Genomic DNA, 18005 nt, shown 5'->3' on the forward strand with positions numbered 1-18005 from the left:
CACACACACACTCACACTATCTCTCACACACTCACACACACATACTCACACACAGACTCACATACACACACACACACACACAATCTCACACACACACACACACTATCTCTCTCACACACACACACACTATCTCTCTCACACACACACACACTATCTCTCTCACACACACACACACTATCTCTCTCTCACACACACACACTATCTCTCACACACACTCTCACACACACACACTCAGACTCTCTCTCACACACTCACACACACACTATCTCTCACACACTCTCACACACACACACAGACTCTCTCTCACACACTCACACACACACTCTCACACACACTCACTCAGACTCTCACACACACACTCACTCAGACTCTCTCTCACACACTCACACACACACTATCTCTCACACACACTCACACACACACACTCAGACTCTCTCTCACACACTCACACACACACTATCTCTCACACACACACACACACACTATCTCTCTCTCACACACACACTCAGACTCTCTCACTCACACACACACACACACACACACAGACTCTCACTCACACACACACACACACACACACTATCTCTCTCTCACACACTCACACACACACTATCTCTCACACACACTCTCACACACACACACTCAGACTCTCTCTCACACACTCACACACACACTATCTCTCACACACTCTCACACACACACACAGACTCTCTCTCACACACTCACACACACTATCTCTCACACACACACACTCACTCAGACTCTCTCTCACACACTCACACACACACTATCTCTCACACACTCTCACACACACACACTCACTCAGACTCTCTCACACACACACTCAGACTCTCTCTCACACACTCACACACACACTATCTCTCACACACACACTCACTCAGACTCTCTCTCACACACTCACACACACACTATCTCTCACACACACACACACTATCTCTCTCTCACACACACACTCAGACTCTCTCTCACACACTCACACACACACTATCTCTCACACTCACACACTCACACACTTACAGGAGTCGAGCCGCTCCTCCAGGAAGGCGATTTGTTCACTCAGAGAGTCGATCCGGTCCAGCTGCTGGAACTGATGGATTAAATTCCTGGTGTTTTCCAAACTCATTGGATCGTCGAGGTGGATGTGGTCCGACGCGGTCAGGATCAGGTTCTCAAAGGTGCTCAGGGTCCACTGCATCTTCTGCAAAGGCACACAGGACAACGAGTTCAGGGCTGGAGCTCCACGCTGGGGACAGGCACGGACTGAGCCACCTGATGAAGCCAGCGACGGAGCTCCGCCGTGGGGACAGGCAGTGCTCCAGGTGCCGGTCCGGAACTCCGGAGATCCCAAGATCCTAATCCCATAAATCTGAAAAATGTCCGTCAAAAAAACCCGACGGGTTGAGCAAAGCCCCACTGGGGGAGGGTACCTTCTGCCCTGACCCCCTCTGCTTCCCCAATACAGCAGCTTCACTCCAAATGCATTTGCAATGTTTTAATTTATTTGTTCCTGGATGTGGGCCTCGCTGGCAAGGCCAGCATTTATTGGCCATCCCTAATTGCCCCTTGAGAAGGTGGTGGCCTTCTTGAACCGCTGCAGTCCGTGTGGTGAAGGTGCTCCCACAGTGCTGTTAGGGAGGGAGTTCCAGGATTGTGACCCAGTGACGATGAAGGCAGGATGGTGTGTGACTGGGAGGGGAACGTGGAGGTGGTGGTGTTCCATAGAAACATAGAAACATAGAAAATAGGTGCAGGAGTAGGCCATTCGGCCCTTCTAGCCTGCACCGCCATTCAATGAGTTCATGGCTGAACATTCAACTTCAGTACCCCATTCCTGCTTTCTCTCCATACCCCTTGATCCCTTTAGCCGTAAGGGCCACATCTAACTCCCTCTTGAACATATCCAATGAATTGGCCTCAACAACTCTCTGTGGTAGAGAATTCCACAGGTTCACAATTCTCTGAGTGAAGAAGTTTCTCCTCATCTCGGTCCTAAATGTCTTACCCCTTATCCTTAGACTGTGACCCCTGGTTCTGGACTTCCCCAACATCGGGAACATTCTTCCCGCATCTAACCTGTCCAGTCCCGTCAGAATTTTATATGTTTCTATGAGATCCCCTCTCATTCTTCTAAACTCCATTGAATAAAGGCCCAGTCGATCCAGTCTCTCTTCATATGTCAGTCCTGCCATCCCGGGAATCAGTTTGGTGAACCTTCGCTGCACTCCCTCAATAGCAAGAATGTCCTTCCTCAGATTAGGAGACCAAAACTGAACACAATATTCCAGGTGAGGCCTCACCAAGGCCCTGTACAACTGCAGTAAGACCTCCCTGCTCCTATACTCAAATCCTCTCACTATGAAGGCCAACATACCATTTGCTTTCTTCACCGCCTGCTGTACCTGCATGGCCAACCTTCAATGTCTGATGTACCATGACACCCAGGTCTCGTTGCACCTCCCCTTTTACTAATCTGTCACCATTCAGATAATATTCTGCCTTCCTGTTTTTGTCACCAAAGTGGATAACCTCACATTTATCCACATTATACTGCATCTGCCATGCATTTGCCCACTCACCTAACCTGTCCAAGTCACCCTGCAGCCTCTTAGCATCCTCCTCACAGCTCACACCGCCACCCAGCTTAGTGTCATCTGCAAACTTAGAGATTGCAAACTCTTGCACAGATTGTATCTCCATGGATTTGTATATTTGGCAGATGGAGTACAATGTGGGAAAATGTGAGGTTATCCACTTGGGTAGTAAAAATCACAGAGCAAGTTATTATTTAAATGGAGAAAGATTGCAAAGTGCCGCAGTACAGCGGGACCTGGGGGTACTTGTGCATGAAACACAAAAGGATAGTATGCAGGTACAGCAAGTGATCAGGAAGGCCAATGGTATCTTGGCCTTTATTGCAAAGGGGATGGAGTATAAAAGCAGGGATGTCTTGCTCCAGCTATACAGGGTATTGGTGAGGCCACACCTGGAATATTGCGTGCAGTTTTGGTTTCCATATTTACGAAAGGATATACTTGCTTTGGAGGCAGTTCAGAGAAGGTTCACTCGGTTGATTCCGGGGATGAGGGGGTTGACTTATGAGGAAAGGTTGAGTAGGTTGGGCCTCTACTCATTGGAATTCAGAAGAATGAGAGGTGATCTTATCGAAACATATAAGATTATGAGGGGGCTTGACAAGGTGGATGCAGAGAGGATGCTTCCACTGATGGGGGAGACTAGAACTAGAGGGCATGGTCTTAGAATAAGGGGCCACACATTTAAAACTGAGATGAGGAGGAATTTCTTCTCTCAGAGGGTTGTAAATCTGTGGAATTCGCTGCCTCAGAGAGCTGTGGAAGCCGGGACATTGAATAAATTTAAGGCAGAAATAGGCAGATTTTTGAGCTATAAGGGAGTAAGGGGTTATGGGGAGCGGGCAGGGAAGTGGAGCTGAGTCCATGATCGGATCAACCATGATGGTATTAAATGGTGGAGCAGGCTCGAGGGGCCGAATGGTCGACTCCTGCTCCTATTTCCGATGTTGTTACACAGGGGCTGCCCAGGATGCGTGTTGTACAATAGGCGTGATGTTGTGTCCCCCAGCTCTCCCATCACCGCAGTGTCCGATACTGTGGATCAAGTGATGGGGAGGGGGGTGTGAAGAGGGCCATGTGTATAGATAGCAACCCACCTGTTCGAGTACTTCCAACCTGTCGCGTATGTCCCGGACCTCATTCCCGGCTTCACGGGGCACCGACTCCCTCGTATCTGCAAGCAGAAATGGGAAGTGGTGCTTGGCATTCGGGATATGGGGATATGGTCAGGGGTGGGGGGGTGGGGGGGAGATAGGGGAGGAGCAACAGAGAGGATTAGAGTCAGACGTCATACACAGTGAGTTGTGGGGGGTAATGGCTGAGGGCCCTCCCTGCCTCAGCTCATCCGCTGCTGAAGCCCTCACCCGTGCCTTTGTTACATCCAGACTTGACCATTCCAACGTACTCCTGGTCGGCCTCCCATATTCTACCCGACGTAAACCAGAGGTGATCCAAAACTCGGCTGCTCCCGTGTCCTAACCCGCACCCAGTCCTGCTCACCCATCACCCCCGTGCTCACTGACCCCGTGTCCTAACCCGCACCCAGTCCCACTCACCCATCACCCCCTGTGCTCACTGCCCTGTGTCCTAACTCGCACCGAGTCCCACTCACCCATCACCCCCTGTGCTCACTGCCGCGTGTCCTAACTCACACCGAGTCCCACTCACCCATCACCCCCTGTGCTCACTGCCCCGTGTCCTAACTCACACCCAGTCCCACTCACCCATCACCCCCTGTGCTCACTGCCCCGTGTCCTAACTCACACCCAGTCCTGCTCACCCATCACCCCCTGTGCTCACTGCCCCGTGTCCTAACTCGCACCGAGTCCCACTCACCCATCACCCCCTGTGCTCACTGCCCCGTGTCCTAACTCACACCCAGTCCCACTCACCCATCACCCCCTGTGCTCACTGCCCTGTGTCCGAACTTGCACCCAGTCCCGCTCACCCATCACCCCCTGTGCTCACTGCCCCGTGTCCTGACTCGCACCGAGTCCCGCTCACCCATCACCCCCTGTGCTCACTGCCCCGTGTCCTAACTCACACCGAGTCCCACTCAACCATCACCCCCTGTGCTCACTGAGTTACAATGCGTCCTAGTTAAGCAACGACTCAATTTCAAAACTCGCCTCATTGTTTACAAATCCCTCAATGGCCTTCGGTCCCTCCCTATCTCTGTAACCTCCTCCAGCCCCTACAACCCTCACTATCTCTGTACACTCCTCCAGCCCCACACCCCTCCCTATCTCTGCAAACTCCTCCAGCCCTACACCCTTCCCTATCTGTGTAATCTCCTCCAGCCGCTACACCCCTCCCTATTTCTGTAACCTCCTCCAGCCCGACGCCCCTCCCTATCTTTGTAACCTCCTCCTGCCCTTACACCCGTCCCTATCTCCGTAATCTCCTCCAGCCCTACACCCCTCCCTATCTCTGTAACCTCCTCCAGCCCTACACCCCTCCCTATCTCTGTAATCTCCTCCAGCCTCTTTATCCCTCCCTATCTTTGTAACCTCCTCCAGCCCTACATCCCTCCCTATCTCTGTATCCTCCTCCAGCCCCTACACCCCTCCCTATCTTTGTAACCTCCTCCAGCCCTACATCCCTCCCTATCTCTAACCTCCTCCAGCCCTTACACCTCTCCCTATCTCTGTAATCTCCTCCAGCCCCTAAACCCCTCCCTATCTCGATAACCTCCTCCAGCCCCACAACCTCTCCCTATCTCCATAACCTCCTCCAGCCCACAACCTCTCCCTATCTCTGTAACCTCCTCCAGCCCTACACCCCGCCCTATCTTTGTAACCTCCTCCAGCTCTTACACCCCTCCCTATCTCTGTAACCTCCTACAGCCCCTAAACCCCTCCCTATCTCGATAACCTCCTCCAGCCCTACACCCCTCCCTATCGCTGTAACCTCCTCCAGCCCTACACCCCTCCCTATCTTTGTAACCTCCTCCAGCCCTACATCTCTCCCTATCTCTGTAACCTCCTCCAGCCCCTACACCTCTCCCTATCTCTGTAACCTCCTCCAGCCCCTAAACCCCTCCCTATCTCTATAACCTCCTCCAGCCCCACAACCTCTCCCTATCTCTATAACCTCCTCCAGCCCCACAACCTCTCCCTATTTCTGTAACCTCCTCCAGCCCGACACCCCTCCCTATCTTTGTAACCTCCTCCTGCCCTTACACCCCTCCCTATCTCCGTAATCTCCTCCAGCCCTACACCCCTCCCTATCTCTGTAACCTCCTCCTGCCCTTACACCCCTCCCTATCTCCGTAATCTCCTCCAGCCCTACACCCCTCCCTATCTCTGTAACCTCCTCCAGCCCTACACCCCTCCCTATCTCTGTAATCTCCTCCAGCCTCTTTATCCCTCCCTATCTTTGTAACCTCCTCCAGCCCTACATACCTCCCTATCTCTGTATCCTCCTCCAGCCCCTACACCCCTCCCTATCTCTATAACCTCCTCCAGCCCCACAACCTCTCCCTATCTCTATAACCTCTTCCAGCCCCACAACCTCTCCTTATCTCTGTAACCTCCTCCAGCCCTACACCCCGCCCTATATTTGTAACCTCCTCCAGCCCTACACCCCTCCCTATCGCTGTAACCTCCTCCAGCCCTACTCCCCGCCCTATCTTTGTAACCTCCTCCGGATCCTACACCCCTCCCTCTCTCTTTAACCTCCTACAGCCCTACACCCCTCCCTATCTCTGTAACCCCCTCCAGCCCCTACACCCCTCCCTATCTCTGTAATCCCCTCCAGCCCCCACAACCCCCCGAGATGTCTGCACTCCTCTAACTCTGCCCTCCTGACCATCCCTGATTATAATTGCTCCACCATCAGTGGCCGTGCCTTCAGCTGCCTGGGCCCCAAGCTCTGGAACTCCCTCCCTAAACTTCACCGCCTCTCCACCTCTCTTTCCTCTTTGAAGACACTCCTTGAACTCTCCCTCTGTGACCCAACTTTTGGTCACCTGCGCTAATTTCTAGTTATGCGGTCAGGGTCAAATTTTAATCGCATAATCCTCTTGTGAAGCACCTTGGGACGTTGCACTATGTTAAAGGCGCTATATAAATACAGGATATTGTTGTAGTTGCTTCTTCACTAACCTATGATGCTGAGAGTGTTGTGGATAGCACATTTAGTGAGTTGGTCACACCGCAGGTAAGGGTTAGGACAGAGAGTGGATGGGTGAGCAAGAGACAAGGCGAGAGCAGGAAGGTAGTGCAGGAGTCCACTGCGGTCATCTCCCTCCAAAACAGATATACCGTTTTGGATACTGTTGGGGGAGATGACTTACCAGGGGAAGGCACCAGCAGCCAGGTTCATGGCACCATGGGTGGCTCTGCTGCACAGAAGGGCGGGAAAAAGAGTGGGAGAGCTATAGTGATAGGGGACTCTATTGTAAGGGGAATACATAGGAGTTTCTGCGGCCGCAACCGAGACTCCAGGATGGTATGTTGCCTCCCTGGTGCAAGGGTCAAGGATGTCTCGGAGCAGGTGCAGGACATTCTGGAGAGGAAGGGTGAACAGCCAGTTGTCGTGGTACATGTAGGTACCAACGATATAGGTAAGAAGCGGGAAGAGGTCCTACAAATTGAATTTAGGGAGCTAGGAGTTAAATTAAAAAGTAGGACCTCAAAGGTAGTAATCTCTGGATTGCTACCAGTGCCACGTGCTAATCAGAGTAGATGGAGCAGGATAGTTAGAATAAATACGTGGCTTGAGCAGTGGTGCAAGAGGGAGGGATTCAAATTCCTGGGACATTGGAACCAGTTCTGGGGGAAGTGGGACCTGTACAAAAGGGACGGTCTGCACTTGGACAGGACTGGAACTGATGTCCTGGGGGTAACATTTGCTAATGCAGTTCGGGAGTGTTTAAACTAATATGGCAGGGGGATGGGAACCTATACAGCGAGACAGGGCGAAGTAATAAGGAGTCGGAAACAGATGGTAGAAAGGTAAAAAGCAATAGTGGAAGGCCAAGTAAACAAAGGCAAGAAACAAAAAGTGCCACACTACATCATAATTCTAAAAGGACAAAGGGTGTTAAAAAAACAAGCCTGAAGGCTTTGTGTTTTAATGCAAGGAGTATCGGTAATAAAGTGGATGAATTAACTGTGCAAATAGATGTTAACAAATATGGTGTGATTGGGATTACGGAGACGTGGCTCCAGGATGATCAGGGCTGGGAACTCAACATCCAGTGGTACTCAACATTCATGAAAGATAGAATAAAAGGAAAAGGAGGTGGGGTAGCATTGCTGGTTAAAGAGGAGATTAATGCAATAGTTCGGAAGGACATTAGCTTGGATGATGTGGAATCTATATGGGTAGAGTTGCAGAACACCAAAGGGCAAAAAACGTTAGTGGGAGTTGTGTACAGACCTCCAAACAGTAGTAGTGATGTTGGGGAGGGCATCAAAAAGGAAATTAGGGGTGCATGCAATAAAGGTGCAGTAGTTATAATGGGTGACTTTAATATGCATATAGATTGGGCTAACCAAACTGGAAGCAATACGGTGGAGGAGGATTTCCTGTAGTGCATAAGGGATGGTTTTTTAGACCAATATGTCGAGGAACCAACTAGGGGGGAGGCCATCTTAGACTGGGTGTTGTGTAATGAGAGAGGATTAATTAGCAATCTCGTTGTGCGAGGCCCCTTGGGGAAGAGTGACCATAATATGGTAGAATTCTACATTAGGATGGAGAATGAAACAGTTAATTCAGAGACCACGGTCCAGAACTTAAAGAAGGTATGAGGCGTGAATTGGCTAGGATAGATTGGCGAATGATACTGAAGGGGTTGACTGTGGATGGGCAATGGCAGACATTTAGAGACCGCATGGATGAACTACAACAATTGTACATTCCTGTCTGGCGTAAAAATAAAAAAGGGAAGGTGGCTCAACTGTGGCTATCAAGGGAAATCAGGGATAGTATTAAAGCCAAGGAAGTGGCATACAAATTGGCCAGAAATAGCAGTGAACCCGAGGACTGGGAGAAATTTAGAACTCAGCAGAGGAGGACAAAGGGTTTGATTAGGGCAGGGAAAATAGAGTACGAGAAGAAGCTTGCAGGGAACATTAAGACGGATTGCAAAGGTTTCTATAGATATGTAAAGAGAAAAAGGTTAGTAAAGACAAACGTAGGTCCCCTGCAGTCAGAATCAGGGGAAGTCATAACGGGGAACAAAGAAATGGCGGACCAATTGAACAAGTACTTTGGTTCGGTATTCACTAAGGAGGATACAAACAACCTTCCGGATATAAAAGGGGTCAGAGGGTCGAGTAAGAAGGAGGAACTGAGGGAAATCCTTATTAGTCGGGAAATTGTGTTGGGGAAATTGATGGGATTGAAGGCCGATAAATCCCCAGGGCCTGATGGACTGCATCCCAGAGTACTTAAGGAGGTGGCCTTGGAAATAGCGGATGCATTGACAGTCATTTTCCAACATTCCATTGACTCTGGATCAGTTCCTATCAAGTGGAGGGTAGCCAATGTAACCCCACTTTTTAAAAAAAGGAGGGAGAGAGAAAACAGGGAATTATAAACCGGTCAGCCTGACCTCAGTAGTGGGTAAAATGATGGAATCAATTATTAAGGATGTCATAGCAGCAAATTTGGAAAGATGTGACATGATAGGTCCAAGTCAGCATGGATTTGTGAAAGGGAAATCATGCTTGACAAATCTTCTGGAATTTTTTTGAGGATGTTTCCAGTAGAGTGGACAAGGGACAACCAGTTGATGTGGTATATTTGGACATTCAGAAGGCGTTCGACAAGGTCCCACACAAGAGATTAATGTGCAAAGTTAAAGCACATGGGATTGGGGGTAGTGTGCTGACATGGATTGAGAACTGGTTGTCAGACAGGAAGCAAAGAGTAGGAATAAATGGGGACTTTTCAGAATGGCAGGCAGTGACTAGTGGGGTACCACAAGGTTCTGTGCTGGGGCCCCAGCTGTTTACATTGTACATTAATGATTTGGACGAGGGGATTAAATGTAGTATCTCCAAATTTGCGGATGACACTAAGCTGTGTGGCAGTGTGAGCTGTGAGGAGGATGCTAAGAGGCTGCAGGGTGACTTGGATAGGTTAGGTGAGTGAGCAAATACATGGCAGATGCAGTGTAATGTGGGTAAATGTGAGGTTATCCACTTTGGTGGCAAAAACATGAAGGCAGAATATTATCTGAATGGCGGCAGATTAGGAAAAGGGGAGGTGCAACGAGACCTGGGTGTCATGGTACATCAGACATTGAAAGTTGGCATGCAGGTACAGCAGGCGGTTAAGAAAGCAAATGGCATGTTGGCCTTCATAGCGAGGGGATTTGAGTACAGGGGCAGGGAGGTGTTGCTACAATTGTACAAGGCCTTGGTGAGGCCACACCTGGAGTATTGTGTACAGTTTTGGTCTCCTAACTTGAGGAAGGACATTCTTGCTATTGAGGGAGTGCAGCGAAGGTTCACCAGACTGATTCCCGGGATGGCGGGACTGACATATCAAGAAAGACTGGATCAACTGGGCTCGTATTCACTGGACTTCAGAAGAATGAGAGAGGACCTCATAGAAACGTTTAAAATTCTGACAGGTTTAGACAGGTTAGATGCAGGAAGAATGTTTCCAATGTTGGGGAAGTCCAGAACCAGGGGTCACAGTCTAAGGATAAGGGGTAAGCCATTTAGGACCAAGATGAGGAGAAACTTCTTCACCCAGAGAGTGGTGAACCTGTGGAATTCTCTACCACAGAAAGTTGTTGAGGCCAATTCACTAAATATATTCAAAAAGGAGTTAGATGTAGTCCTTACTAGTAGGGGGATCAAGGGGTATGGCGAGAAAGCAGGAATGGGGTACTGAAGTTTCATGTTCAGCCATGAACTCATTGAATGGCGGTGCAGGCTCGAAGGGCCGAATGGCCTACTCCTGCACCTATTTTCTATGTTTCAATGTTTCTAAACAGCCTCCAATGCAAGTATATCCTTCCTTAAATAAGGAGACCAAAACTGCACGCAGTACTCCAGGTGTGGCCTCACCAATACCCTGTACATTTGGAGCAGGACTTCTTTGCTTTTATACTCTTTTTGGAGAAGAATGAGAGGTGATCTTATCGAAACGTATAAGATTATGAGGGGGCTTGACAAGGTGGATACAGAGAGGATGTTTCCACTGATGGGGGAGACTAGAACTAGAGGGCATGGTCTTAGAATAAGGGGCCGCCCATTTAAAACTGAGATGAGGAGGAATTTCTTCTCTCAGAGGGTTGTAAATCTGTGGAATACGTTTCGATAAGATCACCTCTCATTCTTCTATCAAAAGTATATAAAAGTAGGGAAGTCCTGCTGAAACTGTACAGGGTAATGGTGTGTACAGTTTTGGTCTCCTTAAGGAGACATATACTTGCAGTTCAGAGAAGGTTCACTCAGAGAACTGTGGAAGCCGGGACATTGAATAAATTTAAGACAGAGAGAGACAGTTCCTTAACCGATAAGGGGATAAGGGGTTATGGGGAGCGGGCAGGGAAGTGGAGCTGAGTCCATGATCAGATCAGCCATGATCATATTAAATGGCGGAGCAGGCTCGAGGGGCCGAATGGCCTACTCCTGCTCCTATTTCTGATGTTCTTATACTCTACCCCCTTGCACTAAAGGCAAGATTCCCTTTGCCGGATAATCTGATGGAACTGTAGAGGGTTTGCCATGGTTGATGGGGGTGATCCGTCACTTTGCCAGCCGGTCCCACGACGGTGCTGGAGCCTGCCGCTGTACATTATCACTCCCGGTACGTGGATTAGCAGTCACAGCGCGGACCAGGAATAATAACGAACAGCCACTGACGTTCGGTGTTCCCGCTCCCGCTCTGCGTCGCCCATTCCCCAGCAGACAGCCCCGCTCCTCTCAACCACAAGTGGCCCGGCCCCTGATATTTATCTCACAGTTCGATGTGCCTTCTTGTGTTCCCCCCCGACATTCTTGATGTTGGACGTCTCGTGTCTGGCATGTGGACAATGTGGCCTGCCCAGCGGAGCTGATCGAGTGTGGTCAGTGCTTCAATGCTGGGGATGTTGGGCCTGGTCGAGGACGCTAATGTCACTAATGGTCATTAGTCCTGGAAGATAACCACTCTGCTACTTTTAGGAAAAGGGGAGGTGCAACGAGACCTGGGTGTCATGGTACATCAGTCATTGAAAGTTGGCATGCAGGTACAGCAGGCGGTGAAGAAGGCAAATGGTATGTTGGCCTTCATAGCGAGAGGATGAGAGTATCGGGGCAGGGAGGTGTTACTGCAGTTGTACAGGGCCTTGGTGAGGCCTCACCTGGAATATTGTGTTCAGTTTTGGTCTCCTAATCTGAGGAAGGACATTCTTGTTATTGAGGGAGTGCAGCGAAGGTTCACCATTCCCGGGATGGCAGGACTGACATATGAGGAGAGACTGGATCGACTGGGCCTGTATTCACTGGAGTTTAGAAGGATGAGAGGGGATCTCATAGAAACATATAAAATTCTGACAGGATTGGACAGATTAGATGCAGGAAGAATGTTCCCGATGTTGGGAAAGTCCAGAACCAGGGGTCACAGTCTAAGGATAAGGTTTAAGACATTTAGGACCGAGATGAGGAGAAACTTCTTCACCCAGAGAGTGGTGAACCTGTGGAATTCCCTGCCACAGAAAGTTGTTGAGGCCAGTTTGTTACATATATTCAAGAGGGAGTTAGATGTGGCCCTTACGTCTAAAGGGATCAAGGGGTATGGAGAGAAAGCAGGAAAGGGGTACTGAGGTGCATGATCAGCCATGATCTTATTGAATGGTGGTGCAGGCTCGAAGGGCCGAATGGCCTACTCCTGCACCTATTTTCTATATTTCCAAGTTTCTGTGTTTACCAGTTTTGGTTTCCATATTTACGAAAGGATATACTTGCTTTGGAGGCAGTTCAGAGAAGGTTCACCAGGTTGATTCCGGAGATGAGGGGATTGACTTATGAGGAAAGGTTGAGGAGGTTGGGCCTCTACTCATTGGAATTCAGAAGAATGAGAGGTGATCTTATCGAAAGGTATAAGATTATGAGGGGGCTTGACAAGGTGGATGCAGAGAGGATGTTTCCACTGATGGGGGAGACTAGAACTAGGGGGCATGGTCTTAGAATAAGGGGCCGTCCATTTAAAACTGAGATGAGGAGGAATTTCTTCTCTCAGAGGGTTGTAAATCTGTGGAATTCTCTGCCTCAGAGAGCTGTGGAAGCCGGGACATTGAATATATTGACATTGAATAGTCCTTAAAATTGTTTCCTGCTCAAGTATTTATCCCGTTCCCCTTTGGTAAGTTAGTATTGAATCGATTTCCATCGCCCTATCAGGCAGCGTGTTCCCGATCACAGCAACTCGCCGCATAAAAACATTCTCCCGACCTCCCCCACTGGGTTTTTTGCCACTTGCCTTAAATCTGTGTCCTCTGGTTACCACCCCTCCTGCTCCTGGGAACAGTTTCCCGTTAGTTACTCATAAGAACATAACAAATAGGAGCAGGAGTCGGCCTCGAGCCTGCTCCGCCATTTAATAAGATCATGGCTGATCCGATCATGGACTCAGCTCCACTTCCCTGTCCACTCCCCATTACCCGTCACTCCCTTATTGTTCAAAAATCTGTCTATCTCCGCCTTAAATATATTCAATATCCTGGCTTCCACTGCTATCTGAGGCAGCGAATTCCACAGATTTACAACCCTCTTAAGGAAGGATATACTACCTTTGGAGGGGGTACAGAGACGATTCACTAGGCTGATTCTGGAGATGAGGGGGTTACCTTATGATGATAGATTGAGTAGACTGGGTCTTTACTCGTTGGAGTTCAGGAGGATGAGGGGTGATCTTATAGAAACATTTAAAATAATGAAAGGGACAGACAAGATAGAGGCAGAGGGGTTGTTTCCACTGGTCGGGGAGACTAGAACTAGGGGGCACAGCCTCAAAATACGGGGGAGCCAATTTAAAACCGAGTGGAGAAGGAATTTCTTCTCCCAGAGGGTTGTGAATCTGTGGAATTCTCTGCCCAAGGAAGCAGTTGAGGCTAGCTCATTGAATGTATTCAAATCACAGATAGATAGATTTTTAACCAATAAGGGAATTAAGGGTTACGGGGAGCGGGCGGGTAAGTGGAGCTGAGTCCACGGCCAGATCAGCCATGATCTTGTTGAATGGTGGAGCAGGCTCGAGGGGCTAGATGGCCTACTCCTGTTCCTAATTCTTATGTTCTTATATTTTCTGAGAGAATAAATTCCTCCTCATCTCAGTTTTAAATGGGCGGCCCCTTATTCTAAGACCATGCCCCCTAGTTCTAGTCTCCCCCATCAGTGGAAACATCCTCTCTGCATCCACCTTGTCAAGCCCCCTCATAATCTGATACATTTCGATAAGATCACCTCTCATTCAAAAACTTCATGATTTTGAACACCTCTCTCCAATCTTCTCGCAACCTTCTCTGCTGTAAGGAGAACAGATCGAGCTTCTCCAGTCTATACACGCAAGTTATTATTATTTAAATGGAGAAAGATTGCAAAGTGCTGCAGTACAGCGGGACCTGGGGGTACTTGTGCATGAAACACAAAAGGTTAGTATGCAGGTACAGCAAGTGATCAGGAAGGCCAATGGAATCTTGGCCTTTATTGCAAAGGGGATGGAGTATAAAAGCAGGGAAGTCTTGCTACAGTTATACAGGGTATTGGTGAGGCCACACCTGGAATACTGCGTGCAGTTTTGGTTTCCATATTTACAAAAGGATATACTTGCTTTGGAGGCAGTTCAGAGAAGGTTCACTCGGTTGATTCCGGAGATGAGGGGGGTTGACTTATGAGGAAAGGTTGAGGAGGTTGGGCCTCTACTCATTGGAACGGGAGGTGATCTTATCGAAACGTATCAGATTATGAGGGGGCTTGACAAGGTGGGTGCAGAGAGGATGTTTCCACTGATGGGGGAGACTAGAACTAGGGGGCATGGTCTTAGAATAAGGGGCCGCCCATTTAAAACTGAGATGAGGAGGAATTTCTTCTCTCAGAGGGTTGTAAATCTGTGGAATTCGCTGCCTCAGAGAGCTGTGGAAGCTGGGACATTGAATAAATTTAAGACAGAGATAGACAGTTTCTTAACCGATAAATGGTTATGGGGGTCGGGCAAGGAAGTGGAGCTGAGTCCATGATCGGATCAGCCATGATCGTATTAAATGGCGGAGCAGGCTCGAGGGGCCGTATGGCCTACTCCTGCTCCTGCTCCTATTTCTTATGTTCGTATGTTTTTAACTAAAGTCCCTCATTCCTCTTCTGGTCATAGAAACATAGAAAATAGGTGCAGAAGTAGGCCATTCGGCCCTTCGAGCCTGCACCACCATTCAATATGATCATGGCTGATCATGCAACCTCAGTACCCCATTCCTGCTTTCTCTCCATACCCCTTGATCCCTTTAGCCGTAAGGGCCACATCTAACTCCCTTTTGAATATATCTAACGAGCTGGCCACAACAACTCTCTGCGGTTGAGAATTCCACAGGTTCATAACACTCTGGGTGAAGAAGTTTCTCCTCATCTCGGTCCTAAATGGCTTACCCCTTATCCTTAGACTGTGACCCCTGGTTCTGGACTCCCCCAACATCGGGAACATTCTTCCTGCATCTAACCTGTCCAGTCCCGTCAGAATTTTATATGTTTCTATGAGATCCCCTCTCATTCGTCTAAATTCCAGTGAATATAAGCCTAGTCAATCCAGTCTCTCCTCATATGTCAGTCCTGCCATCCCGGGAATCAGTCTGGTGAACCTTCGCTGCACTCCCTCAATAGCAAGAACGTCCTTCCTCAGATTAGGAGACCAAAACTGAACACAATATTCCAGGTGAGGCCTCACTAAGGCCCTGTACAACTGCAGTAAGACCTCCCTGCTCCTAAACTCAAATCCTCTCGCTATGAAGGCCAACATGCCATTTGCCTTCTTCACCACCTGCTGTACCTGCATGCCAACCTTCAATGACTGATGTACCATGACACCCAGGTCTCGTTGCACCTCCTCTTTTCCTAATCTGTCACCATTCAGATAATATTCTGCCTTCCTGTTTTTGCCCCCAAAGTGGATAACCTCACATTTATCCACATTATACTGCATCTGCCATGTATTTGCCCACTCACCTAACCTGTCCAAGTCACCCTGCAGCCTCTTAACATCCTCCTCACAGCTCACACCGCCACCCAGCTTAGTGTCATCTGTAAACTTGGAGATATTACATTCAATTCCTTCATCTAAATCATTAATGTATATTGTAAATAGCTGGGGTCCCAGCACTGAGCCCTGTGTACCCCACTAGTCACTGCCTGCCATTCTGAAAAGGACCCGTTTATTCTCCTCCACACCCTCTCCCAAGGGCTTGACCATCCTTGCCACAGAGTGGAAAGCCCAGAATTGCAGAATCCTGATTTCTCAGCGGGTTCTGACTTGGCCCGACCCTCGCGTTCGATGTCCAGTCGGTTACTGACCTGGCAGGAGGGGCAGCGGGGAGGTGAATGGCGGTGATGCAGTCACCGCCATTCTGCGGCAGGATTTCCCGTCGCCCGTCAGTGCGTAGCCCGGGAGGCACGCACACCTGTAGCTGCCCGGGGAGTTGAGGCATCGCTGGCTGCACAGCTGGACTGGTGCCCGGCACTCATCAACATCTGGGTGGTGAGACGGACGGAGGGAGGGAGAAACACAGAGAGAGAGAGAGAGAGAGAACGTCAGACATCCAGTGAAAATGGCGAGGTGATTGAGACCATTGGACTGCTCCGACTGAAGACCACGTCATTGGTCCAACCCAACCCACTGAATGAAGGAGAATCCCAGCAGAACATCCCCCCAACAGCCTCACCGTGGATTATCTCACGGACCTCCCACCCACTCCTCCCACACTTCCATCCTCCCCAACAACCTCACCGTGGATTATCTCACGGACCTCCCACCCACTCCTCCCACACTTCCATCCTCCCCAACAATCTCACCCAGAACATCTCACGGACCCTCGCACTTTCCGAGAGCCTCACTGACCCTGTCTGATGACCCTGTGCCCTGTGACCCTCACTGACCCTGTGCCCCTGTGCCCTGTGACCCTCACTGACCCTGTGCCCTGTGACCCTCACTGACCCTGATGACCCTCGCTGACCCTGATGACCCTGTGCCATGTGACCCTCACTGTCCCTGATGACCCTGACTGACCTTGATGACCCTGTGCCCCTCGCTGACTCTATGACCCTGACTGACCCTGATGACCCTGTGCCCCTCGCTGACCCTGTGCCCTGTGACCCTCACTGACCCTGATGACCCTGATGATCCTGTGCCATGTGACCCTCACTGACCCTGATGACCCTGACTGACCTTGATGACCCTGTGCCCTGTGACTCTCGCTGACTGTGACCCTGATGACCCTGTGCCCTGTGACCCTCGCTGACCCTGTGCACTGTGACCCTGACTGACCCTGATAACCCTGTGCCCTGTGACCCTGATGACTCTGTGCCCTGTGACCCTGACTGACCCTAATAACCCTGTGCCCTGTGACCCTGACTGACCCTGGTGACCCTGTGCCCCTGATGACCCTGTGTGGTGTGACCTTGACTGACCCTGATAACTTTGTGCCCTGTGACCCTGATGACCTGTAACCCTGACTGACCCTGTGCCCTGTGACCCTGATGACCGTGTGCCCTGTGACCCTGACTGACCCTGATGACCCTGTGCCCTGTGACCCTGTGACCCTCACTGACTCTAATGACCCTGTGCCCTGTGAACCTGACTGGCCCTGTGCCCTGTGACCCTGATGACCTTGTGCCCTGTGACCCTCACTGACTCTGATGACCTTGTGCCCTGTGACCCTCACTGACCCTGATGACCCTGTGTCCCTGACTGACCCTGATGACCATGTGCCCCTCGCTGACCCTGATGAACCTGTGCCCTGTGACCCTCACTGACCCTGATGACACTGACTGACCCTGTGCCCTGTGACCCTCGCTGACCCTGATGACCCTGTGCCACTCGCTGACCCTGTGTCCTGTGACCCTGACTGACCCTGATAACCCTGTGACCCTGATGACCTGTGACCCTGACTGAACCTGGTGACCTTGTGCCCCTGATGACCCTGTGTGGTGTGACCTTGACTGACCCTGATAACTTTGTGCCCTGTGATCCTGATGACCCTGTGCCCTGTGACCCTGACTGACCCTGATGACCCTGTGCCCTGTGACCCTCACAGGCTCTGATGACCCTGTGCCCTGTGACCCTGACTGGCCCTTTGCCCTGTGACCCTGACTGACCCTGATGACCCTGTGCCCTGTGACCCTCACTGACTCTGATGACCCTGTGCCCTGTGAACCTGACTGGTCCTGTGCCCTGTGACCCTGA

The 18005-nt window shown here is 50.1% G+C and overlaps 1 protein-coding gene across 1 annotated transcript in view; it reads right to left on the reverse strand.

Annotated features, from left to right (window-relative positions):
* The window catches only part of egfl7 (EGF-like-domain, multiple 7), a 57409-nt gene that overhangs the window by 10174 nt on the left and 29230 nt on the right, over positions 1-18005 (reverse strand). The window contains exons 5-7 of the mRNA XM_070861106.1: positions 16118-16294; positions 3707-3783; positions 1036-1216 (exon numbers count right to left, since the gene is read on the reverse strand). Coding sequence (XP_070717207.1) covers positions 1036-1216; positions 3707-3783; positions 16118-16294 — 435 coding nt within the window. The remainder of the gene's footprint in view (positions 1-1035; positions 1217-3706; positions 3784-16117; positions 16295-18005) is intronic.

The sequence above is a fragment of the Pristiophorus japonicus genome, chromosome 19, assembly GCF_044704955.1.
Source record: "Pristiophorus japonicus isolate sPriJap1 chromosome 19, sPriJap1.hap1, whole genome shotgun sequence".
NCBI classification, from domain to species: domain Eukaryota; kingdom Metazoa; phylum Chordata; class Chondrichthyes; family Pristiophoridae; genus Pristiophorus; species Pristiophorus japonicus.